The sequence below is a fragment of the Chaetodon trifascialis genome, chromosome 14 (genome assembly GCF_039877785.1).
Source record: "Chaetodon trifascialis isolate fChaTrf1 chromosome 14, fChaTrf1.hap1, whole genome shotgun sequence".
NCBI classification, from domain to species: Eukaryota; Metazoa; Chordata; class Actinopteri; order Chaetodontiformes; family Chaetodontidae; genus Chaetodon; species Chaetodon trifascialis.
The window spans coordinates 18,082,463-18,110,030 of NC_092069.1; the positions used below are offsets into that span (position 1 = coordinate 18,082,463).

General features: G+C 45.1%; 2 protein-coding genes across 9 annotated transcripts in view; one reads left to right on the forward strand and one right to left on the reverse strand.

Moving 5' to 3' along the window:
- meis2a (Meis homeobox 2a) overlaps positions 1 to 2,554 on the forward strand; it is a 78,574-nt gene extending 76,020 nt beyond the window's left edge. For all 8 annotated transcript variants that reach the window (XM_070978736.1, XM_070978732.1, XM_070978739.1 and 5 more), the window contains one exon: positions 2,172 to 2,554. Coding sequence is in view for 2 of the 8 variants with exons in the window: in XM_070978739.1 (XP_070834840.1) it covers positions 2,172 to 2,488 (317 nt within the window). In the remaining 6 variants the exon portion in view is untranslated. The remainder of the gene's footprint in view (positions 1 to 2,171) is intronic.
- Positions 2,555 to 16,343: 13,789 nt separating this feature from the next.
- cdin1 (CDAN1 interacting nuclease 1) overlaps positions 16,344 to 27,568 on the reverse strand; it is a 54,971-nt gene continuing 43,746 nt past the window's right edge. The window contains exon 12 of the mRNA XM_070980101.1: positions 16,344 to 17,667. Coding sequence (XP_070836202.1) covers positions 17,511 to 17,667 — 157 coding nt within the window. The 3' untranslated portion in view covers positions 16,344 to 17,510. The remainder of the gene's footprint in view (positions 17,668 to 27,568) is intronic.

Consider the following 27,568-nt stretch of genomic DNA (forward strand, 5'->3'; position numbering starts at 1 on the left):
ACCTCCCGCTAGTGCCACAGTGCTGACATTTGAAAAATCAAGACATATCACATCCCAAAGGCGGCAGGGCAGAAGAGATTTTATTTTAACACCTAAACTCCCTTTGCCCAATGAGGCACAATATAATAACACTTACCTTGATTAAAAGAACCCTTTATATGTAAATGGAGACTGGATTTTCTGAAGGGTCACAGCGGCAATTCTGCCGACAGAGATCATTTCACCCCTCTGGTCTTTGCTTCCTCTCTCTCTCTCCCCCTCTCCCCCTGCTTCTCTCTGTCTCTCGCTCGTTCTCTCTCATCCCTCCTGTCTTTGCTAATGGCAGCAGGAAAAAAAAAAAAAAAAAAAAATCAGGAGCAATGTTCCCTAAAACAGCCACACAGAGACAACATTTGCTCAGGTTGGCTAATTCTTAATATAGGGCTATATAATTTTGAGACTATTTAATTACGTAACATACTTTATGCTTCATGACCAATTACATTAATAGCTTAATACAGAGGAATATTATCCTCTCTTGATTTGATTACACAGCCACACAATATGGTATATTTGGTACTTAATTATGGCCAGCCATTGAGCAGGACTGCTGTGCCATAACAGAAGTGCAGCAAGGGAGGCGAGCATGCAGAGGTGGAGAGAGAGGCCCCGGTCTGTCCTCAGTTATTGTCTTCACATGGTTTTACCACTCTTGTTAATAAAGGAGGGGGGTCTCAGATCTACTTAACGGAATGACTGCAGCTTACAAGACTGGAGATTACCAGCTTACAGTGTCAAAAACATCTGCTGGGCCTTTTAACAGGAGCTGCTGTGGGTTATATGGAGGTGAGGGCACCCATCATACCCCAACACCATGAGTGATTTATTTATTTTATGACCCCAGTAGTGAGGTTTTAAGAGACCTGCTCTGACAAACATGTGCATTTCAAATGAACTGACATGGAAGGAGAGTATTAGAAAATGGCACAGCTTTCAACCAATGAGACTGGTCATTAATCTTGGCCTTTGCTGTCCCTTCTTCCCCTCTCCTTTCTGTCCTCCTCCTCCTCCTCTTCCCCTCACCGGGGCCCTCCAGTGTAATTTCTTAATTGCAGTGTACTAAGGTGGAGGAATGCAGAGAGTGAGCATGCCTAGTGACCTTGCAGCGACCTCTCCCCTCCTATTACAGCTTCTAATCCCCCAGGGGTTCACATTACAAAGCAGGTCGGCCCAGACCCAATCCCAGACCCAGGCCCCCTGGCTCCAGCGGGACCCCCTGCTCTCACTTGTCTCTCCCCAAGGTCCAGGCCTCTAGACCAGCCATGTTCCCATACTCCAGCCCCTGGCTCCAGGAACAACCCCCCCACATCTTACTTTTTTCCTTTCTGATTACAACAAACAGCCATGAGAAAAGCCCAACAGTGGCACTGCTGAGCCAGCTCTTGTGTCCTGGGTCCTGTCACAGTATGAGAGATGCCAGCATGCTGGGGTCTCTACACATATGAAGTGGAGCCCATCTTAAGGGACATCAATACACCCCACCTGCTCTTCCTTTCTTTTATCTCTCTTTACTTCCTTTCATCTTCGCTGCTTTCTTTCTCTACTTCCACAACCCGCTCTCCACGCATCTAAGAGCAGCACTTTGTTTTGCGTGAAAATGCTTTCATTCGGGGGTGGAACCAAGCCTTTAATGCTCGCTGCCTCGGTGACGCAGCTAACCAAGTCCTAAATTATTTAATAACTTCTTTAAGGGATTCTAAATCAAATATGTTCACAGAGGCGCGTTCCCCTGAGAGGACGCCCGTTCGGTTTGTCACTGAAGTCAGCTGGGGAATTGACTGTTCCACTTGTAAAAGTATTAGCACTCCTCCACATCAATACGGCTGGTTGGTTTTCCTCACGTCCTCCAGGACTGCAGTGTCTGTGGATGACTGAGGATCATTTTCCAACCTGAGACCTGACCACAACGCTATTGGGCATTGTAAACCACTCACCATGGCCTAAAATAGCGCGGTGCAGTAATGTCTCTCTTTACTTGTCGGAGCTAAAAGCGCCGTACGCAGTCATAAAATCCGCTAAGCTCTTTTAGAATTGAATGGAGGCCTGCTAATGGCGGGAGAATGCGAAAGCTGCAGTGAGAAAATAGTGTTGTCGACTGCGTGAATTCATTTCTCGCTTTGTCTTTCTTGCAGGTCTGCCAGGCATGCCAGGGGAGTACGTACCTCAGAGTGGTCCTATGGGCATGAGCATGGCCCCGCATACTTACACCAACCCTCATCAGATGACCTCTCACCCCTCCCAGCTCCGACACGGACCCCCCCTCCACGCGTACCTGCCCGACCACCCCCACGGCCACCACCCTCACCACCACCACCCCCACCACGCCATGCTGATGCATGGAGGACCCTCGTCGCACCCAGGAATGACCATGCCTGCACAGAGACCCCCTTTGCTCACTCCCATTGACCCCAGTGCTGGAGGACAAGGCCTGGACATCCACGCCCAATAGAATAAGGGAACTTTGCTACCAAGAAAACAGCAGCTACTACAAGGAAACAGTTTAAAAAAAAAGAAAGCAGCAGCCCACAATAAATCCTATTTTGAGACTATTTTTAAGAATAAAAAGCGAACCCTTTTGACCAGAATTTGACACTAAAGAAACAGAATTCCAGATGAGCTGTGATAATTTTTTCTTTTTTTTTTTTTTTTTTTTTAAAGACTTGTCAATTTTGTTACTTTCATCCAAACGGAGGACCAAGCTGACAAGAACACTTTGTAAAGTCTTGGGCTTTTGGTAAAGATCAGCAGCGGATGTTTTGACGTACACGCGTGCAAAGGACGGACAGATGCACGCACTCAAAAAAACACACACTTTTCGCACACTCACGCACCGTCATAAACATGCTCAGTACACTTTCACGTGACAAACGCTTCTAAAATAAAATCACTCTGGAAGATTTAAAAAAGAAACAACAGAAAGACTCCAAGAGTTATAACTACTGTAGTATAAAAAGTATAGATAAATAAGTTAAAACTTGTGCATTTTTCGTTGATCACATGGTTTATGTTTCCTGAGCTAGTTTTAGAATTAAAGGTTAACCTTTTCTCTCTCACACTGTGTGTGCTCCTTCCTGGAGGAGAAACTGTCTCGCAGCACAGCACTATAAAAGAAAGAAAGAAAAAAAAAAAACAATAAGAAGATGGAACATCTCAAAAAGGCTCCAAACCACAGAGGGCGATCAGGTCCTGTCCCTCACAAGAACAGGGCATGATGGGAAAAGGCTGCTAAATGACACCGGATCTCTCCAGAAGATTCAGTTTGAACATTTGTCATGCCCCTCTTTTTTTGGTTCATGAATGAATGTTGCCCTGTAGGTTTTAAAGGAAAAAAAAGTTCTTTGTTTGAATTGCCCAAGCACTGGATTGTGTTGGTTTTATACATTTTTATTTTAATATTATTTTATTTTTTTGTACCCTGGACTCTCGTCGTTAAGAGCCTATTGAAGGAAGCTTAATAGTGGAAAAGCAACATCCTACGGCGCTTCTTTACCTGCGGATCAACACTCTTGCCATAAGGACAATACTGACACAAACGTTGATTCTGTGGCACTGGAGAAGCATTTGATGGTTGATGCACCAAAAAACCTATAACTGAAAAAAAAAAGAAAAAAAAAAGAAAAAAAACTTAAATTATGAACTCAATGCTTTTGGGGGGGAAAAAGCTGAGAGAATATTGTAACAAACTTCGTACAGAGTTCAGTCTATTAATTGTTTCATGTTAGATATTCTATGTGTTTACCTCAATTGAAAAAGAATGTTTTTGCTAGTTTCAGATCTGCTGTGGCATTGATATTGTATGTCCATGAATTCCTTCCTTTTTCAGCACGTGTTCCTCACTAGATGATAAGATGCCGTCTCCCTTAAGCTTTGTCAAAAATACATTAAATACTTGTATGAGGACTGTGACGTAATGTTTAAAAGGTGTTCAGTCACAAATGCTGTAATAAATATTTCATTTTTGATTTTTGTTAGATTTTTGTGTGATTAACTGTGTTATAAATAGAGCCTTTGCCCACATTTCCATTTTTTAATAGTAAGAAGATTAATTGGTTTTCTCATTATTATTATTTAGAAAACATATTTTGGGTGCGTTGTAACCTGATAGCAAAGTCATATTTTAGTCTTATTTTAATTTTATTTTTGCAAATGTTCAAAAAATATAATAATCCTACAGTTATTTTTCGCCGCATTCAAAAGCTTGTTTTTAGCCAGGCTGCCCACTGGCTTATTGAATGCCCCCTTAAAAATGACAACAACAAATAATCTTTAAAACGTATCTCACCAGGACAATTTATTTAGGCTCACAAATACGTCCTCAAAATTATTAATAACAGTGAAATGCAAATGAAGGGCAAAATACAGAGGGAATTTAACACCAGCCCACCTTAGTTTGAGAGCAAGAGATAAACTGTCAGCAGTGAGGTGGTGGTTAATAAAAAAAAAAAAAAAAAAAGGCCAGCTGTGGCCTCCAGTTCTTAAACATCAGGCATGAAAAAGGCAGAATAAACAGAAATAAATCAGGTTTTCTGAAGAGCTTTTATTTTACGCTTAATTTTCCTGAAAATATCCCAATGTGCAATTCACAGAAATAAATACTAATTCATAAAATGTAGATGAAATAATGTTAAATATTTTAAAATGTATGGTTGCTTTAATTTGGGGGGAAAGTTAATGTAGTTCAGATGGATTTACCCTTCACTCTCTGCCTGGCGTTCAAACAATAGAACAAGGATTTGTCCCCAGTGTAATTGCTCCTGTAGTGAGAGCCATGGCTGGCCCTCTCTGAGCGCGCTCGGCTCATTTCTGCCGTTTTGCAGCGCCGCCTGTCGGCAGAACGCGGCACCGCCGTCCAGGAGCTGCTGCTCAGATGGGCTTTGATAGGCTATCTCCTGTCTTCTCTGTGACTCTTCGCCTGTGTTTGCCCGCGGCCATCCCAGTCATCGCCTTAAACCAGAAACGACAACGTCACTTCGCCTGAAATATTTTTATGTCCATCACGAGGAAGTTTAAGCATTGATGTGTCGGACTGAAGGCCTTAAATATTGCTTTTCTTCGTTTATTTCTTTGAGTTTTTAGTCCGAACTCTGCCTCTCAATGAGTCAGTCCCATGTGTGAATCAACAAATACGTGACACAAACTATAATAATAAGAGCCGAATAATATTGATAATAATAGCAACAATAATAGAATGGATGTATATTTTAATAATTGTATTTAATGCACTGAAACAAACTGGCCTTCTGGATTTACGCTTATAAATTTATTCTGATTATTCTCACGTGGCCCTCTGAAAGTTTTTTCTTCTTCTTTTCAAATAATTAGTTGAAAGAAAATCCAACCTTGGCCTAAATATGACCAGATCCTCTATTTATTAATTCTGTATATTTATTTGAAATCTCAAACAATTTCAAATGAGTATTAATTCTTTAAAAATTCTGCAAACACGCATTTGTTCATCCAGCATTTAAAGGCCTGTTCATGCATTTATGAAACATTTTTATGTTTCTGTTAAAAAAAAAGAAAAGAAAAGAAAAAGCTGAAAATCACAACGACACCTATGAATGATTTAAATCACGTGGACACATTAAACGTCTCCTGGACACTTTCCCGCATCGAAGGCGCCTTTTTAAAACTAACAGAACTTATTTCATGTGTTATCTTGTCACAGCATCGTTTCCCTTCAGGTTATTTTTAGCGTTTGGTTTGAAGGTTGTTTTTATTGAAATTCCGGACATTAAATCTGCACAGTTCATCTTTGTGTAACAGTTTCTCTGCACACACACACACACACACACACACACACACACACACACACGCACGCAGAGGTCAGGCCTCACGCAGGTCGCAGATATTTATCGCTGTTACACCAGACTCTCCTTAATGATGCATCTTCTTCTCTCAACTATTCGAAACCTAAAAGGCCCTTTTTGTTTTTCTGGTGCTCTTTTATTCTGTGGAGAAAACGGAAGGAAGAAGCCCTCCGTTTTGTGCGGAGATTATCAGATGAAAAAGAGAGAAAACGTGAGGATTACTGTGGATGGAGAGGATTTTAATATTAATAGTTTTTTTTTTTTTCTTCCCCCCCCTCCCCGCCCTTCTCCTCCCCCCCTCTTCCCCGATGAGACAGAAGGTAGATTGCCTCTGCTGCTTTCCTTTTGCCGATTCGGTGTGACAGGGATGATGGATGATCCAGCCGAGCTAAACAACTCCTCCCCTTCATCTCCTCCCTGTCAAAGCCAGTCCGGGCTGCTGCTGCAGGAATAAAATAAGGAATATATTCCCTCTGCACTGCTGCACAATGCAGCCCGGTCCTCTGGAAGACACTCACTCCGCCCGTGCAACAATATTAAAAGTCCCCCCACACACACACACACACACACACACGCGCACGCGCGTCACGGAGGCAACATGTTAATAATGCTTATGTTATTGGCTGTGTTTCTCTCTGCAGAGCATCTGGCAAAGTGGGCTGCATGATCTGAGAGAGAGGACCGCAAATGTTTTTATTTTTAGACGCACAAGTGCATCTGCTGGCAGCGAAGAAGAAGAAGAAGAAGAAGAAACGCATTCAGAAAAAAAAAATGAGGAGAAGTTTTGTCTGTGCTTTGTTTTTCTTTCAAAATGCTGATTTGGATAGTGGTCATAAAAGCGGACGCACGCGGGGGCTGAGTGTCCTTCGCTTTGCAGCTGGCTCTCCCCAAAATGGCTTGCTTTGGGGGACAGTTTTTAGGTTTGTGTGTGTGTGTGTGTGTGTGTGTGTGTGTGTGTGTGTGTGTGTGTGTGTGTGTGTGTGTGTGTGTGTGTGTGCTGCCCTCCTTTTTTTTTTTTTAAACATTTCAGCAGTTTTCTCTCCTCTTGCCATAAGGTGTTTCTATGACTACGTTATGTAGGCCTGTGTGAGCGGGTCAGAGGCGGGGGTCCCTGGGAGAAAAGGGCCGCATTTGGCTGATCATTTATCAATGTCAGCCGCATAATGATTCTCCCTGCAGTCCCCCTATTGATGAGGATAATTACATTAGCTCAGAGTGACTGATCAATAAAGCCCAGGGAAAATGGTTTATTATAGCACCACCGAAAAGGCTTTCTTTAGGAGGGGACTGGCTCTTTTTTTTTTTTTTTTTTTTTTTAATAAAAGGCAGGGTTGATCTGCACAATCCAAACTCAGAGAAGATAATCGAGAAAGACGCAAAACTTCATCTGGATGCAGATTTAATGTTTTTCTTCTTTTTCAACGTTGCTTTTTTTCTTGGTTTGCTTTCTCTTTCAGCTGTTTGGTGCTCGATGTGATTTTATTTCTTCAAACAGCAAACAGTTCATTTCCTCGACATAGAAAAATACACATTCCCACTCAGCTAGTAGAGTCAAACAGACTAAAACCCACGCGCATGCACGTCTTCTTTGATTTTTTTTTTTTTAAGCTAAACTGGAAGTCACACAAACCACCAACCACCTTGCAGCTAGTTAATGCGTAACTCGACACACACGTATTCATTCTCTGATTTATTATTGTCTGCATCTCGTTGGCAAAAGCGACGCTCAAATGGCAGCAACACGTCCAGAGATCGAAGAGAAAGCCTCAAAGTGTGGAGTAAACAGAAATAAGTCTTGTTTTGTTGGTCAAGCAGCAAAACTACAACACGGAAATAAACAAAATATCCCCAAAAGGCGGCCAAGTAAACGCACGTCTGACCTCTCGTTCCCTCTGCCTCTCTCTCTCTCTCCCTGTGTGTGTGTGTGTGTGTGTGTGCGTGTGTGTGTGTGTGTGTGTGTGTTCTTTAATTGTCAACAACTTATCCCCTGCAGGAATGTTGCAAACTCTTTCGCCTTAATTCTCCGTGGTGCTCCGCGCCAGCTCCCATTTACCGCTGATGAACGTGTCTGCAGGAGACAGCTCCATTATCTATTTATCATTTCTGATAGTATTTCCTCAGACAATGGAGGAAGAAACGCGCCTGCAGATAGTCCCACTGATGGCTCTTCACTGGCCTTTCGCAAGCGCGCACTTCCTCATTTATTCGATGGCATTTTGGTAAATAGAAAACGGGGATTTTATCTTAAAACAAAATTACGCACTGACATACGGGAATATTTTATAAATATGCGTAATTAGGCTTAAAATGAGACCTGATGTCAGGGCATTTTTAAAATAAGAAAAATGGCATTTCAAAAAGACAAATCATACAAAGAAAAGACGAAATAGGGGAAATACATTATTAGTCCAATTTCAGACCGACCGGAGGACACTGAAGTGGTTTTAAGTAGTGCTGGAATCTGACCGGATGGATGATATTCGGGAGTTTTTGCGCGTACGCGCGACTGCTTGAATTACAGGCCTTTTTTTCTCTCTCTCTCTTCTTCACACTCCAGCGGTGCTTGTCCTCTTAAAAATGAGTGACAGTCCGCCCCCCCCCCACCTCTAAACACACTCACCCCCGCAAAAATAAATCTTAATGATGTGAAAATCATAATTAGTCAAAGCGTGTAGCTGTGGGCTTTTGGAGGGAGCAGAAAGTGGAAAGTGCAGCGGCCAGTGGGCTGAGGCAGCAGAGAAAGAGGGCATGTGAGTGCAGAATAAATAAAGCGCAATAAAAAGGAAAATAGCCGGAGTTTAGTCAAGCCTTGAGCTACTCAAACCTTTATTTCAATCAGTTAAGATTTAATTAGGCAAGCCTCAGGCCTGAGCGCCTCTTTTTTCTCTCATTATGTTGCCTTCCCCAGCGCTGTGTTACAGCGGCCTCAAGGTTGCCAACATTTGCCCGTTTTTTCCAGTGAAATAATCACGCTTTATGGCAGCAGAAGCCATAAGATTCGCAAATAAATCTGGCGTTATTCCATTACGAAGCGGAAGTCCTAACAGTGAGCGGCGAAAATATCGACTGGCGCTCATCTACGGGCTGCTGTCCTGACTTGACTTTTTTTTTTTGTTCTTAATTTCTTTCGCTTATTTTGAGAGCTTAAAAAAAGGTTAGAAATATCTTGCGGGTAGCCGAGGGCAGCAAAGTGAGACATTTCACAAGAACTGTAAATAACAGAGAGAGGGCTGAGAGAGAGAGAGAGAGAGAGAGAGAGAGAGAGAGAGAGAGAGAGAGAGAGAGAGAGAGAGAGAGAGAGAAGGGGAGAAAGAGGGAGGGGAGGGAGAGGGGAGAGAGAGAAAGAGGAGAGAGCGAGGAGAAGAGAGAAAGAGGAGAGAGCGAGGAGAAGAGAGAAAGAAGAGAGGAAGGTGGGGGATTTTCTAAAATATGAATTATGGGTTATTGATCCATGTGCACATTTCTATCGGAACAGTGCGCGTTTCTAAATCAGTCAATATTTAACTTCGATATAATAGATGGTCGTTGGTTTTTGGAGAGAGAGACAGAGATGGAGACCCCCTCCCCACCACACCCTTGGGCGCACTGTTATTACAGGATGGCGACCCCTTCTGGAAGCCAAAGTAAATGTGTTCAAAGAAGAAGAGCAAGAGTGAGGAGGAGGAGGAGGAGGAGGCCCGCTGTGACGCTTCCATTCATACCTCTGCTTTAAAGATGGAGAAGCTTCATCAGCTCCTCCGCTCCTTCATTTTCATTTTTCCACCTCAGTGCAGAAAAGGGACTTCCCTCCCGCCATGTTTTTTTTCCACCCTGTTCCATCCTCTGACACGGTGAGACCCTGACCCGCTGCAGCAAACGTGACCTCCAAACACTCTCATCTCATATTTACTCACAGGTATAAAGCTCCTTATGCATGTATTAGGCGGCCGCGTTGATGGTAAAATCAATAAAGATGGATTGTAGGGTCAATATTACGCTTCTACCTGGGGACTTGTTGCCCAGCTCCCCTTCCTGAGTGTGTGTGTTTGTGCGCGTGTGTGTGTGACACACACAGAGAGAAATGAGCAATTCATAATACGCGACCGCAACATCCCTGCAAGAGCTGTGCACGGCCGAGACTATGTGTGTGTTTAAAGGGGGGAGGGGGGCATCAGGGCTGAAGTCATCCAGCCAGGGGCCTGAAGGACCCCGCGAACACTGACATCATTAATCACGGCCCACTTCAAGATTATGACTGAAAGTATAGAATCGGTAACCATTATCGTCTCGGATGGCAGTTAAAACCTCTCCTTATTTTTCAAAACAATGTAATGGCATAGAGGGGGGGGAGGCCGGTGTCACTGGGATGGAGTTACAGACCAACGTTTCCTCTGGAGGAGACGTGAAGGAGACGCAGAGGTGGTCCACTTCATTCAGACAGAGAAGACTCATCATTCTGTTAAACCTCTGTAAACAACAACAACAACAACAACAACAACAACAGCAGCAGCAATAATAATAATAATAGTTATAATTCTTATAATAATAACAATAATATGTGGGCATTATTATTGCTTGTTTATTAATTAGTATAGAAGTTACAACTTAGAATCATAATATTGTAGACACGATTTGAAAATATGGATAATAAATTCTATCACAATTAAAAACGAATTGCAACAATTTCGTTTGAAAATTAAATTAAACGCGTTTTCTACTGACATTAAAGTGCAAAGAAGGCTGTCGACATCTAGAAATTGGTTTGTTTATTTATCTCTTTTTTTAAAAAAAAAAAGACGGAAACGGTTTTTTGTCAATATTTCGACATATTTTAGGAACAATTTGGAAAGATTATCACTTAAAATTTATTGACGGGAAAGCAGAGAGCAGTGGTCTAAAATTAATCTTTAGAGGAGGGGGGGAAAAAAGGTTACATTCGTGTTTCTTTTGTTTGATTACATTTTTAACTTGTTCTTTTTGGCCAAGACGCAAAAGCGCAAAACAAATTTAGATGAAACGTTCAAGATGCGTAACGACTGTAACTGTAACTGTGTCCCTTCGGATCGTGTCCCAGAACAAAATGTAAACGAGTCCACCAAACGTCTTTATTTATTTATTTATTTATTGGTCAATCTATCCGGTTTAGTTTGCCATTTCAGGTGTTTCATGCACGAAAACACTGACGACCCCTCAGGAACGCATCCTCTCCTGCCGCCCTGCAGCTCTCTGCAATAAACTTTAAGGTGTGCGTCTCTGTCTCTGTGTGAGAGCGTTTCCTGCAGCACGCAGCGTGTGAGGGAGGCAGGAGAAAAGCTAGCATGGCCCCTGTTAGCAGTCGGAAGCTGCGGTGATGAAAAGCAATAGCTGGTGTCAAGAACTTTTTTAGCACATCACTACAGCTGGTGGGAATAAATAGTAGCCAACTGAAGAGGAGCAGCAGCAGGGGGGGGGGGGGGGGGGAAGAGGGGGAGCTGTGACATAAGGCTATTTGGGTGTGTGACCACAGGGAACCTGGGTTTTCATATCTCCCCTGCACAATAAAAGCCCTGTGTGTGACTGTCTCACAAGTCCCACTTTGTTTCTCAACAAGGAGTGTAAACTGTTGTCAATATTCAGATAGCCTTCATCTGCCAATAATGACAGGCAGCCGGCTTCCTATCTTATCTGCGGGCCAGGTAGCGCCGTACCTGGGGGGAATAACTGCTGCGATAAAGAGCGCCTGGGCCAATAGAAAGGCTCTTGTCTGTCTGTGAGGAGTTAATGGAGAACGCCACTGGAGACAGGAAGTCCTCAGAAAGTGAAAAGCACTTTATTGCGCACCTGAATGGCCTGGCATAGGGTTTCTCTCAAACCCAATGGGAAAACCACATTACAGGGCCTTACACAGGGTCATTACAACAGGGCAAAGGAGTTCAAGTGATCCATTGCGTTTGAATGACAACATCACATCGCTCCATTCATTCCTCCCTCTTGTGTGACCTGACGATGATCCCTGCGGGACTGGGATGTTGTCAGCGGAGTGACGTGCTGGAGCTACAGTAGAGAGATTCGGCTCATTCAAGTTTGTCTCAGAGTGCGCGCGGAAAGTTCACACTCGTGGCTGTTGCTTGCTTGCTTGCTTGCTTGCTTGCTTGCTTGCTTGCAGCAACAGGTCCGCTGGACCCATAACCCATGGTGCACTGCAACATGACATCATCAAGCCTCTAAAAAGGAGGTACAGCATCGATCCCTCGCAGGCTGACCTCCCGTAAGTCAAATCCAGACGTTGTGGGACATGTGTTTGGATGGAAGTGTATATTTACCTGTCACCAGGAGCTCAAGGGCACGGCAGCGGTGAGGTTGTATCCAGCCCAAGAGTGGAGTGTTTTGGGGTGAAAATGAGTTGTAAAAGTGATAAATTGCCCCCATTTCTCTAGCTGAGGTGCACTGGAGCTGGCACTGTGCTTTCAGCCAAACAGTTAATTGCTCAGCACTGTGAAGGCCCAACAAAATACTCGTAAAGCATCACAAACACACACACACACACACTCACAAAAGTTCAGTCCACTCTCTCTCTGCTTCTTCCTTTCCTCGGCTCCTCCGGCTGCTCCCATCCCTGCCCGCCGCTATTTCCCAGCACAAAAATATTATGTTTCCAGTGGCAACAATTCAATAAAATAACCAATCACATCTGCTCTTTCAAATATTTCCAAAATTAAGCTGAGTCTGTACATAATGGAGGAGTCGTCTCATCTGCGCGGAAGGATTTCATGCCAGGATTTATTGCGGCGTGATAAATGATCATAAGGCTTGTTTTGACAAATGCAAGGGTACTCGTGAACGAGCCGGCGCAGCGTGCAGCGCCAGATCCGCTGTTATCAACTGGATTACTGGCTCTGATTAGGCCTTGGATTCAAGCTCTGCCCTCAGCACCAATCAAAACCTGTGGTTGGTGCATCCCATAGTAGCTACGCTCATCTCCATGGTCACAGCCACCCCAGCACAGTAGCCCCACCTCCTCCTAAGTGCACTTATTTCATAATAACAAGCTTGCGACAGCTCTCATCATGCTCACAAATAGAGGACAAGGCGGAGGGTGAGCCGGGGTTTGTTTTGGCTGAATCAGAGTTCGTCTCCAGCCTCTTGAAACCAACCCCCCCCACCCCCCACCCCCGGATTACCTCCACAGTCATATTTTCCTACCACACGGCTCTAATCTTTTCGAATGTCACTGGTGCTCATACGTCTGCCGCTGCTGTCTCTTCCTCCTCTACCTCTCCTCTACCCTGCTGTTCTCCTCACCCCCGCCCGTCCCCACGCTGGCCCTGGTACCTGCACCTGTGGATGTTACCAGGCCTCCTCTGGACCCTTGCTGAGAACAGGAGATGACACAGTTTCTGGGTCACTTCTGTCACAGTCCAAATGCCACTCAGGGGGGCTGACCTTTTCCGGTGGCCGATGCTGGAGCAGGCAGCCTCCGTGCATGGCTGTCACCCCTGTGGTTCCAACCACAAACGCTCGCTCCCTCCTTTTCCCTGACAGACCTTTTTTTTTTTTACCCCTGCTCCTCTGTTGCATTCGCCTCCCCCTTTTCATCAGTGGCGATACATGTTAAAACAACGCAGATGAATCAAAGCTGACAGGCCAAAATAGCCACTGTAAAATAAGGTTGATGCATGACATCTTGGCTAAACTCGGGACCGTCACGCAGGCCTCGCCGATGGCCGCAGACACATGCTGTATCAGGTCTCACTGGAAGGAACTCCAAATATGCTTCCTGGATTTATCTGAAGGCGTGGGTTACACGGCGAGCACCACTCACAAATGGGAGCTTGGCTCTAAATTGAATACCTCAATTAGCAAGACGCCCAGTCAACACCTTGCTCTTTAACACAGTACACCATCTAAGATATTTAGGTTTCCACTACCAAGCTGTTCCTTTTCACAGAAAGTGGCTCCAGTTGCTCATTTAGGGCTGTCAGAAATGGAATATTTCAATGGCCGGGCCCTGGGTGCATGTGATCTGATGTCGCATCAGTGTCAGGAGTGATTTTTGCAGGGTGTTCAGAGCTCTGAGTTTTTTGCATTTCGAAGCTCTCGGCCGTGTCTCTGCTTGTCCGGCGCTACCGGTGACTCATACATCTCTAAACTAAACTACCCCCACGTCCACCCCCACCCCTCAGAGTGGATTAATGTGTCATAGCTGTTCAGTTTCCCTCAAACATACCATCTGCCCTCCATCCTGTCAATCAAACATCCACTGCTTTGCCATTTAAAATCCCCCAGACCATTTTTCTCATGATCCATTGTTGTTTTAAAATAACAGCCTCTGATTAGCAGGCAGAGCTTCCTAAAAATAAATATGAAATCTCTTCGTATCTGCCTCAGCTCAGGGCAGAGAGGCTGCTTTTTTCCCAGTGTTGTTACTCAAGCCCTCCAAAAAAAAACCCTTTTTTAATTTCAAACTGGCTGCTCTGACTCTTCCAGGAGAACTTTTATTTATTTCCACCCTGTGATGTCTTGCTGGCTGAGAGGATCCCTACTAAAAGCACTATGCTGCCTGGGGCAGAAACAGGCCAGAGCTCTCTTCACATAAATAACACAGGAGCGTGGAGGAAGTCCGTTTGGTGGTCTGCTGGAGGGATAGAACCTACCCATCAGTCTGTCTCTGGTTCCGTCCTTCTTTCTCATTCTCTGCGTCTCAGTGGTCTATCTAGCAGCTTGGCCGAGGAGGCATAAAACAGCAGGATCTGGAAGAGATCGGGCCAAGATGTACATCTGAGTGGATAGTGGACTTCCAATAGCCTGCGGGCCCAGGCCAGACAGAGTGGATGCTGTGAACTGCATCAAACTAATCTGACACATGGGAGTCACAGATTTAAGAATTGTAACCAATATTACAATAATGAATACAATGTGTAACTAAATCGTTTTGCATGTAGTTTCTTGGCAATAGTGTAAGAGGAAAAACATGATTAATAATATGCTTTCAACTTTTTCTCCTTCACGCAAAATTGATTATCAGTAATCCTCATATATTGCTGCAAGTCCAAACTTCTCTTTGATGAGAGAAATACTGTATGTTGACTCTTGTGCTCGCTGGATGCCTCTCGAGGATCACATTTCTCCAGAACACTGGTGTTCCTGGCCCCAGGAAACGACCTCTCCAAACTGGCCTTATTTGGAGAGCACTCGAGTGCCCCATTGTTGTGACAAACAATGAATCTAAAAAGAGCTGAGAGACAAGGGCAAGGAAAACACAAAATGAAGATGTCTCGCTCTTAAAAGCCATCAGATGGGAGTGTGTTTTTGGTATATTTGCACTCGCATCATGGAAATATTGTCAGCTGATGTCGATGTCAGCCCTCGCCTTTGAAGTAGATTTAAAAAAAGCCGTATTTAGTTTGCATTGTGTGCAGAACCTAATTTATAGGAGTTGACCCTGGCTCCTCTTTTGTGCGACAGCCATCTTGGAAAACAATGGCAGGAAGGCTTGAAACTTGAGAGGAACTGAATCTGCTGTTTTCCATTTTTTCTGTTCTTATTCAACAGAGAATTTTCCCTCCCCGAGTAAAATAGCTCTGTTTTTGTGTCCAACAGGAGCCATAAACTGATGTCTAAGCATTCCACGGCCAGGCAATAGGGCTGAGTTTAACTGGACACATGGGGACAGTTGTTTTGTACCACATGGAGCAGGGGGGCCTGACAGAGGAAGCCATGGCCGCCTGGCGACCTCGTGGTGACCCACTGGCCTCCTCGTGGAGGGATCAAGGCCTAGATGGGAGCCGGCTGAGGGTTAGAGGTTTAAGGGTAACAAATCAAGCAACACTTTAGTGGTATTTAACCCCCACATACCATATCTCTCTAACTGCGTGAGCGGTGCATAACTGTGCAGAACAAACATAGAAACACTTATTTTTATTCTATATGGGGGAGCTCTGTACTCTCTGTACTAGAAGCAGAGCGGGTCAGGTTTGGGAATCATAACACTGCAGTGAATACAGGGAGAAGATCATTTGTGTCTCTACACCTTTCACCTGAGATGCTTTGATTTATGTCTGTGCAGGACAACAGGCAAGTGATCTGCGACATTAGGAGCCAAACTGTCTATTAGTAGTATTGTCTACTATTTTGCATACTGCATCAGTTAGGGGGGAACAACGCATGTAAAATGAGCCCTCTTATTATTAGAAGATGCACTCATTTAGGTGGTGGCAGGTTCTTCACCCTTTAACTTTCTTTCCTCTTGTCGTTTTTTGCTCCATAAAGAAGAGGACACGACGGGGAACTCTATAGGCAGCGCATATCTGCCTCTAAAAGCATCACTCAACTTTATGTTCACTTCTGGTTCCCCTAGCTGGACTGTGTTTCTTCCATTGGTGTCTGCTCATAAAAGGTACTGGGGTTGTAAAGAAGTGCAACAGACAATTGCTGGACAGTTGCACACCTTAACATGGAAATCAAGTGTTTATATATACCTGTCGGCCCTCACGTAACTTCAGCTTAAGAAGTGTGTACTAAGAGTTTAAAGCTTATGCTGTTAATACAAAATCGTGAATCAAAATTTATTAATGAATAACCAACACATGCATAAAATTGCACTGTACAGTAAAAAAACATATATTCTAAATGATCACAGTGACAAGGACTGACATTTTTTTTACAATCCTACAGTGCACTCATTGTGGTGACATATAGGCCAAATTAATTAGTGTTTTATTTGACTGTGATCTCAGCTCTTTGGTTCAACAGATGCCTTAATCACTTGTGTGGAGGACACTGTACCTTCAGGCTGCTGTTAGCAAAAAGCTACAGGATACAACACATAACACTGTAAACAATGATCGTCCATTAACGAATCAGTCCACAGACAGAACAAGCTTCATGTGTGGCAATTTACTTTCTCTGTCTGATTAACGTCACCTGTTGTGTCGCGCTTTAAGTAACTATAATGAATTACTCTAAAGAAGCAGATACAAAGGTTTGATAATAATTCTGACAAAACATATTTGTGGTGTGAACTATTGCTTCCACTCACTGTGGTTACAATGAAAATAAAAAGCTCAAAAGATTTTCTAATGCAAAGTGGAAAAAGGTCACTGAGAGCAGATTTAATCAGAAATGATCCTGTTTACCCCCCTGCAGAGTGACGGAGAGGGCACCGAGTGACGCAGGTGAGAGTCAGGCGTCCACCCAGCCGCCGGACCGCACCTCTCTTATCTGCCGATGGAGCAGAGGAGGAAGGAGTGACAAAGGCCAGGGCTTCGGGTGTGATAAGGAAGGGCCATATGTCCCGCTTTGGCCCCGGCTCTCACGTTGGCCGTCCGCTGCGAGAGGCCATCCAGGGGCCAGGAGCCGAACGCAGCCAGGAAAGCCTCCAAGACGGTGTTTTCACACACAGGTATGAATGTGACCCTGTGCTGTCAGATACACAGAATGCTGGCACGTACTCACATGTGGTAGCTTTGGGGCAGTGAAGGAGAGGGAGGGAGGGCAAAAAGGGAGACAGACAGAAACAGAGGGTCAGGTGGAGTTCAGGGCAGATTTTTGCCAGGAGTCTCACTCTGCAGGAAAGCCAAATTGCTTCCGGATCCAGGCATCCACCCCTCCCCGCCTCCTCGTCTTCCGCTCTCTTTCCTTCCATCTTTAGTTTTTTTTGTTTTTTCTTCGCTCCACTCCTTACTTTTTCCTCGCTCTTTGTCTTTATTCTGGCTCTCGCGGCGCTCGGTCCTGCTGGGCGGCGTGGCACAGTGTGACGATGTCTGTGGGGAAGCAGTCTTTGAGCAGGATGCCTCTGTCTCTCTGGCAGTCCAGCTCTCCTATGAAACCGTACCAGTAGATCACAAGGCCTGGACCAAACCTGCGGTGCGAAACAAAGGAAACAAACCCGTCTTTTACATCACCGCTGTCATCTCAGAGAGTTCTGAAGTGGCTATGAATGAGTTATACCTTTTAAATCGATATCTGCAAAACGCTTACGGCTGTTGGCTTTGGTTTTGGAAGCCAAAAAAAAAAAAGAAAAAAGAAAGAAGCAAAAATAAGCAAGACAAGAGACAGAAAGATAGGACACTGGCGAGACTGATCTACGAGAGATAAGGTCACTTAGGTATTTTTCTTTGATCACCATCCAGGAAACTTGCGCTCAATCAAACAACAACAACAAAAAAAGCCGCCGGGAAGATTAAGATCTTTCTGACAGGGTGATACACACTCGATCACATTACAATGGCAGTGAAATAACAATAATCTGTTAAATAACAAAGCTCTGCACCGAGGCCTCCGCATCCTGTCATCGGAAGCCTTTGGCACATAGCTGAGCACAGAGTTCAACACGGTCTGAGACTTAAGACACACTGCATCTGGTGGTTCACGTTAGCCAATCCAACAGTGTCCAGCTGCTTCATTCACAGTCGCTTTGAAAGCCAGAGCAACTTTGCCTTAGTTGGCGAGCACCGCTGTTACTAAAAGCTATAAATAATGACTTGCCAAACAACTGAGAAGTCAGGTTGAGACTATTTAAACATAAGGTGATTTTTTTCCCCTCACTTCTACCTTTTGTTCTCTTCCCTCTCATCATTTTGTTGCCATTGTGTCTTACAGACGCTGAAGCTACTGTACGTCTGAAAGTCTGCTGAAAGCTGCGGAAACAATTAAAACGGAGCAGTTCTTCACCGGGTACATGCAACGTTATTTCACTACTTCTCTTCACAAAGCCAATAAATCATCTTTCAAGCTATTTATTATGCCCCGAAGAGCCAACGGTGGCCCCGCTCTGCCTCATATAGATCATACCTATTCTTTGAACATTAGCTGCCATGCATAAAGACATGTCACAGTTGAACTCTGAGCAGAGAGCACCTCAGCCCCCACATGCAAGACCAGATTCAGGGGGCTGACAGTGCTCCGGTCCCAGACACTCTATCCTCAGACAGTTAACAGTGTTGTGGGGCCTCTGGAGACCGAGACAGGAAGCTTCCAAAGGGCCACGGAGAGCACCAGAAGTTCAGCTCCAAGGTAAAGTTCATAAAACCTTGAACCTGCAATCAATAACGTCAGATTAAAACACACACTCGCACACCCCATGGTGTCATTTTAATAATAATTATAGAAATCCTCAGTCTTTTGCATGGTCATTATTTATGAGCTTATTAGAAATACCTTGATGGTTGACCTTACAACTTCAACAAGGTATTTGAAACACATAAATTCTAAACGTGAGCTCACAGCTATATGTGTACTATTGACTGGGCCTTGAGGCAGCGCATGTTCTACATACAGTACCTGTATGGAAAGAGACACATGCACAAAGAAATATGTGACTCTACGCCCCTCCCTCGGAGAGAGGCCCTTGCTGCAGTACATGCTTCTGCACCCCATCCCCGCATTCTACATTTTACAGAGTGTGATTTACGGTGCTGTATCTATGAGCAAACAGGCCAAAGCTAACAGCCCTGGAGAAAGCCCACAGATGCACACTGAAAGTTCACTGCAATGTCACACACATAGCTCAGCCTCTCAGCGCCGCACAAAGCTCAAGCCCCCGAACTCTCATCGTTTCCACGGCCCGCCGCTGCACATGGTCGCCAACTCTTAATATGGAAATGTTATGGAAACAAAACCTAAACATTTACATTAGATGCCTTTGGAAAAGGGGTTACGCTCTTCTTTTTCATTCAGCCTCCGCGCTCTATGTATTTCCTGTGCTCTGGATAGTGAGGCTGAAAAGGGGAGAAAAGGGAGAGCGGTGTGCGCGGAGTGGAGAGAGGCAACCTTCTGAAAAGGTTAAAACTGTACATCAACAGATAAGGCGGCGGCGTGCGATACATCATGTCCCAGGTCTGTCTGGGGAGGCCGAGCACAAATTGAAACAAGCAAAATTTTAAACACAGGGGAGCCATGTCACCACGGCCTTTCCATATCGTAAAGAAAATAAATGGACTTTGAATCCTACTCAGAATTAATACGAGTTAATACTACAGGGACCCCGAGCTGAAAACCTGAGACTGGGAATACAAACAATAACACAGAGGGGGAAGGGAGCGGTCAGGGGTCCAAGACTGAGCCTGATGGCTACAGTGTGAGAAGAAAAAGTTCTAAGCACCTTAGCACTGTAAAGAGCAATTAGAAATATAGAGTATATGATGTTAAGGGACTATACAGACCCTCTGGAGTGTGCGTATTTCGAGGTGAAGTGACTGGAAGTTCAGTCTGAATTTGTTGGCAAATTATGGTTTATTATGTGGGCTGGCTCATCTTAACCTGCCGTGTGCTTATTACACACAGCTCCTCTCAAGTGAGAGTCAGCCATCTTCCAATAAACACCTAACTACGTAACGAGTTGGTGAAATTGTTTGTGAAATGAAGCTAATTTCAGCAAGTGGGCCACTTGACGAGCCTGGGCGTGGATGGCGGCTGCCAGCCACGCTTTCGTTAGTGTTAATGAGCGGGCGGCGGCGGTCGCATTTAAAGCAGGTGCCAAGCAGCTCGCTATGGCAGCTTAATGAGAGCAAAGGTGCTCGGGAACACGCACGCACGCACGCACGCACGCACGCACGCACGCACGCACGCACGCACGCACGCACGCACGCACACACACACAGCAAGTCAATAAAGCTGAGCACTAAATTAAATCTGTGCATCTTAAATCCACAGAGCGCCAGTTAAAATATTAACCTTAAAAACTAAAAAAGCACAATAAAATAAAGAATGTGAAAAGTGCAAACGTGCTTCCCTGATTTGATTTATGTCCTTCTCATCTTCTGAGAAGGCTGATGCTGATGAAGGTCAGACCCTTAAGCCCCCACCCAAAAAAAAAAAAACCTTTCCACCGAACGCACAGATCAAGGCTAATTTGATCTGCCACATTCGGTGAGAAAAGGCTTCAGTAAAACTGGAGGCCGAGCACCTCTGCCAAAACCCATTACACAACATGATGAATTATCAATAAAATCAAGACGAATTCACGCTCGACTTTAAAACACCGTCACTTCATTTTACATACTGCGCAGACCCATTTCAAACATACGCCCCAGCAATGATTTAGACAGCATAAGCCTCCACCTGAGGGTGAACTCTGTGTCTCCGAGGTCTCTCCACAAAGACCTCTTTGTTTTCAGCATCCATACATCAGGTCACAAGGTAGGCCCCGTAAAGCGCTGCCAAACATTAGCTTTAGTCAGTCTTTTCTCTGCTCCCTGAAACGCAGGTACGGAACCTGCTCAACGTCTTTTAAGACAGAAAGCGTCGAGAGTGATCGGGGTGAGAGCTACGTGGGAATAAAAGTCTCTGTGTTGGAGACAGAGGAGCTGTGTACATAACGAAAGACAGAGATAAAATGTGTGTGTTAGTGACAAATGGCCTGTTCTTCTGTGGTCAGTCCATACAGTGTGCTCCTGACAAGCAGCGTTGGGAGGAACTAGTTACTTTTAATTGTGTTAAATTACAAAACAAATGCAATCTGTCACAGCTATGTAAGCAAATTACAACAAATTCTGAGAGTTGTTTTTGATTGGTTCTCTTGTTTAAACTTGCATCGCCTCTTGTCTGTCAATCAAATCAATGCTCACTGCTCTAGGCAGCCTGAGTCTGCCACGTCTGCAACCAGGCGGCCACGCGACCACATCAAGGCGGCTGAGTACGTCATTGCCTTTCAGTGCGGGAAATTGGACAATATTTGCCTCATGAAATCTTGTTAAAGCTTGTTTACCAGCTGTGAAAATGCTGAATGTCGAAATACTCAGTGTCAAACCTGAAGAACCATCTCCAGGTGAGTTCACATAACCTCAGATGGTCACATAAAATGAAGCACCTCCTCCAAAATTACAAAAGTAATATTGCTTATTACATTTTGAACAGGGTAGCTAGTCATCTCCAACCTACTACATTTAAAAGTAACCTTCCCAACACTTCCTATAGGAGTTATGCACTGGGTCAGATAATGGCTGTGTGATGTGTGGAGTTTTAGAGGAGGGCAGTGACCCAGAGCCTGCATGCCAGGTGATATGGCCCCGCAGCTCATCACTACAACCAGAGTATTTTAATGGCCTCGCTGTAGCTGTTCATAGCAAATCAACCAGCCTGATGATGAGGACGCCCTTATAACACAAGCTTCTGCGCGCACACAGAGGATATTTAAAGGCTGACTGCCCAGAGGGGCGTCCACGAACAGTGCGGTAAATAATCCCTCGCTGCAAACAATACATCCACCTGTCCATACATAACAGGAAGAGTTAACCTCCCACGAACGAGTTATTAACACAGAGCTAAGAATAGAACACCTTCTCTTCTGTCTCCACCTCCCTGTTTGTTTTTGTGGTGAAGGAAAAGTCCCGGCTCTGCTCAGGTATGTTAAACATAAATACAAGGCGGCCATGGCACACAATCGTATGTTAAATGAGACGCCCAAACCTGCACAAGCATCGTAATTAAGGCGGAATAGAGGGCAATAAAGAGTAAAGCATCTTACGCCAGGTGTAATTCTCCCCGACATTTTTATGTTTTCTGTCAATGGGGTATGGAAATGGAACGTGGCGTGCATGTGGTTCATCTTTGTCGCCGTTGGAGGCGTTTTATGCGTATGCATGTTTGTGTGGTGTAGTGTTAGCTTTAACACAGAGGCGTGGAGGTGTAATGTGTGACTATGAAGGGCGTGGGAGGTCAGGTCGAGTCAGTGTGTTGTGAGCTGCATGTTGCACTCGGAGCTAATTTACGCTCACTGATGCGAGACACCGGAGCGGAGACCGGAGGATTCCGGTGCTTCATGGGGTAACCATAGCAACCACGTTCCGATCCCACCGCATCATCAGTCAACGCTCAACACCGTGTGCCTTTAGCTCAGGAGGCGGGAAGCCATGCCGACTGTAACATCCCCTTCTAAACTCACAACGGTATAAACGACTTCCTGTATTCCTTTAAATCTATAACCTGACAGTATTTTATAAGAAGTCTTTTATTATTATTTGAGAAATAAAAGTGATTTGCATTTGATGACAAAATATGTATTATGTGTCACCTTTGCTTACAATTCATCTAAGCTTTGCACTCTAGTTATTTGACTTTTCTGAATAATTAATAATGAAAATTCATTATAATTATTGTATTAATAACTTTTAGCTCCCAACACACTTACACTTACCCCGTAGATCAGTGGGTACGTTTACATGCAGTCAAGTAACCCTTTCATAACCGGAATGTCAGCAATAACCCGGTTGCGCACGGCCATGTAAACACCAACAACCCTTTTGAAATATGCTCATCTTCCAGTTTTTAAAAACCCGAATATGACCCCTGGGTTACTCCTTTTCAAACCTGAATATTTGGTCATGGATACGCCTATCGGAATATCCCCATCGTACAGAACATTAATTTGTGTTCTGCGCATGTTCTATTCGCAAGGAATCTTGGTCTTTTGAGTGCAGGTAGCATGGATATGGATGCCACAGCTCCGGCTCCATTTCCTATTTCTTCACGTTCTTGCCTTCCATGAATGAAGAAAGTGAGACAGAATAGTGTCAAGTACTGGTGGTGGGTCAGCACCGGCCTCGGGCTGTTCATTATCCGCCGTGCTGCTGTTGTTGTTGCTGTTTTTGGATACAGTAAGAAGAAGCTGAAATGACGCGCATTGCGTCATGACGTTCTCCGTGCGTCGACACGTTGTCCGTGCGAAGCTGTTTTGATCGGGATATCTCAATTTATTACCCCTGTTTGTCACGCATGTAAACAGGTTATTCCAAATGTTTCAGAAACCGGAATATTGACCATAACCCGAATATTGACTGCATGTAAACGCAGTCAGTGTACTATGGAACAGTGCTGTCTTTATCTCCCTCTAACGAATTATCACTTTCTCTGACCTCCGTCTCCCTCGCAGCCTCCTATCACCTCGGCCACCGACTCACATTAACCTAAATCTTATCACCTTGCGCACACACCACACACAGTCTGACAGACTCTATATCAATCAACTGATTGATAACTCGGCGAACACATGATCATGTGAATGAGTGCATGAGCTAATACGAGTCAGCTCTATTTCTATTTTGACAGCGCAAGAGCAAGACATCGAAAGCACGGCCTCGCAGCGCCATTTGGTCCTGCTTAGGAGCCGCTTGTACAATATCGTGCTTCCCAAACATCCTCCAGCCAAAGGGAGGAGTCTTAATCAGTGTTTGGAACTCGTTAAGTCCCCTAACTGAGCACGCCGCCTACCACATTAGCAACACATATCTGAGGGACAAGTGTGTGTTGTGTGTGTAATGTGTGCTGGTCCCCCGTCAGATCTGCGGCGTCACGGTCCAACGCGCTCTGACACACTCCGGTCTGCTTTGGATGTGGAGCGAAACCAAACAAGGTGTGGTCTGGATTTGGCTTTGTCTCCTTGGTGTTCTGACGTGGGTCCAAACAGCATCCGAGACACAGCGTGTGACAAAACAACCAACCAGCGACAGCTCCGTGATGATGCGTATCAAAGTTAAGCTGGAGTCACAGAACGGTTTCAGACAAAACCTCTTTGTGCATCGTTCTCCTACAAACGGAGTCACTTTTAAATCCAGCCTCTGTAATATGAATGCAATGATAAGAGCACTCCCTCTGTGTTATTCTCTGCCTGTGAGAGGGCGAACATTCAGGCGGTCAGAGCTCACCTGATCTTTTCTCAGATATCGACTCCCCATCCTCTATAATGACCCTCTATATCATGGAAATGGCTTGATCTCCTCAGTTATGACACACTGAGTGGGTATTCATTAACACTTGATGCTGATTTTATTAAATTCTATTATGGCGATGGCTGCAAATGGTGTCTCCTCTGCAAGCACTCGACTGAAATCATGAGTAGGCAATAATCTGAGTGTGTAAATACATTTTACACGCAAGCACTGCACGGGATTGAGACGACCTTCATTGTATCTGATACGGGGAGTAAAAATAACAGACAAAACGTCTCCAAGGCTTTCACTGTTTTCAGATGAGGCTTATTAGTCTCCAAAGCCAAACACTGGCCACAGTGCTAATTTGGAGATCTGTCCAGCGAGTCCCTCTGGCCTTTGATGAGTCCCCATGTCTGTGAGTTCTGCTCGGAGACAGGAAGCTCCCCGCGGTGGCAGGCGCGCAGGCTGGGGGCTGGGGGTTTGTGCAGACGGAGAGGACCACAGCGTCAGGGGGATACATGCTCCTTTAACCTGTTATTGTGAACTCCCAGCAGCCCTGGCCGATAATTGCCACCTGTCTCTGGGGAAACACATTCAAAGGCGGGCATAGGGACAGCCATTTTGTGTCTGCCGTGGCTCCTCGCCCCGCGCAGCCCTGGTCCTAGCCCTGCCCTTAACCCTGGCGGCTAATGTGTTTTCAATTTAGGATGATCCCCCACTACAGGCACGGCCCTAATCAACAACAGTTTGTACTGTAACCCTATCTGCCCTTGCGAGGGCAGCGTCAGCCTGACCGGGCGCCTGCAAACCTGGTGCGTCCAGCAGAGGAACAGCGTTATGTGTGTATATATGGATGATATCATGTTTATACGTGAGGTCATAGGATGTGTGCCTGATACTTGGCTGTTTGTCTTCCACATCTTGTTATGCGATTGAAACAAACACAGAAACATCCACACTGCACGCAACAAGCAGACTCTCACACGAGCAAGTTGCGCATAAAGTCATTTCACAAACTAAACACACACATTTCATGATAAATATGTACAAAAGCAATGAGAGTCAGCGCTCTATTTTTAAACACACGTTATTTTGGGAACATCTAACAGTAATGAAGCAAGGAAAAAAAGGAACTTTCATTTCTGAAAAAGCCGCATGATCCACTGGCTAATTAAGTTCAGGAATAAGTCTTAAATCTTAAATTCTGCCACTGCGGTGAGGGCTGAATCAAAAGTTAGGCACGGAGAGGCAGGTGTGAATGTTTGTTGTGTAGGGCCTCCTGGCCTCTGCATCCATGAGCAGAACCCTGCCCCAAAATTAGAGTGTGGCCTCTAATGTCTCCCTGGGAGAAAAAGAGGCCTGGCTTTCGTCCAAGTCAGCACCTTTGGAAGTGCAGTCGTGTTACCACCACTAAATCAACATGTCAGCGCCCGGCCCAGTGAACTTCTTCACCCAGACTCCACCGCTTACAGCTACCCCACACACCTAATGAATTGGTGTGAATGCCCATCTGTCTGCTACAATGAAAAGGGAAAAGGAGATACGAGGAGAAAGAGGACAAATATTTCTTTTTCAGCTGTTGCATAGAGCATGTGCAGCCCACCGGTGTGATGATGACACAGAAACGGTGTATTAATCCTGCTGCTTGAACAGAAGACTGTTGTGACAAAACAGCCGAGGCCAGGTTAAGAAATCCTTGCCATCAACCTTGGCCTCTCAGTCCAAAATGGAACTGTCCCAGTTTGGGGGGTGAGTTTGGAGACGGACGCAGGCGGAGGGCCACAGAAAGCCGTGTGCTTACTCGGCAGTCTGTTTACATTCCTGAGGGTAATTTTAGCCCTTTGAGGGGGGAGCAGAGCAGGGGGGGGCCGTCATGTCGTTGGGGCTTGTCAGTGGTCGACGGGCCAGCCGGCGCAGTGGCGGCACCTGGACATGTGGGTGGCACACAAAAACACACACACACACACACACACACACACACACACACAGGCGCAGACCTCCAGCAGACTAATCACTGGAACTGCTATGTTTGTGCTAATCAATTATTTATCAGGTTTAGTTCTAAGAAATTTTAATGTTCCACATAATATCAATGGCTGCTTTGTCTGTCACTGGACAACTAAAGAGAGACGCAAGCTAACATTGGGGCCTTGCATAAAACCACAGCGGTGAGGGTGTAGTCTCGCTAACAGGCCAACCACAGAGCGCCATTAGCTTTAGCCAACACAGGATATCCCCAGTGTTTTCACTGATGATCTGGGGTGCAAATCTAATTTCATTGTAGTTTTTAAAAATCTGCTATGCAAACAAAACAATAATCCTAGCGCAAGAGTCGCTGAGGGCTTCTGTGTGCGTGTTGGGATTTGTCTTTTTATTACTTCCAGCCCAGAGAGTCCCTTCAAAGGGCAAGGAAGCAAGATGTCCATGTGTGTCTGCGGCGCTTGTGTGTCAGTGCATGTGTAAGAGAGAAGGGGAGAGAGGGAGACTCAGAGCTTATCGAAACTAATTAGGCGAAGGATCAGGGTGGAAGTTAAATACTGAGCTACATGTAATGAAAGAAGCAGAGTGGGGGACATCTAGGGGTCAGGCCCACACCAAACAGTGGTCCTCAGGCAATCTGGTATTGATTTTCACTCGTTTGGGGATGAAGGTGGACGGGGCGGGGGAGGGAGCCATGGGGAGAGAGGTGGAGGGAGAGGCAGTAGAGCAAAGTCTAAGGGTCTTGCGAGTTGTCAACTTGACAGTTTAACCCCTTTTGGAGGAGAACAAACAAACAGAGGGATCTCCTGGGCTGACAGCGTTGATCTGTCATAGCGATGACACTGCAAAGCCCCACACAATGCCCACACGGGAGGAGAGTGAGGAGGAAGGGGAGGGAGGGAAGGAGGGTGGGTTGATAGAGATATGCAGAGGCACATTCCTTAAGCCTAAGAAGATAGGACTGTGCTCTGCTTAAAATCTGGGAAGCTTGAACCATGAATATCCGCACCTTAAAAGAATTCAGAAAATACTTTCATTTTAGAACAAATGCATGATTTTCTCATGAACGGCGTTCTGTAAATGTGTGAGTGCACGCAACCAAAGTGGGCCCATCCCTTACATTTTGGTCTTTCC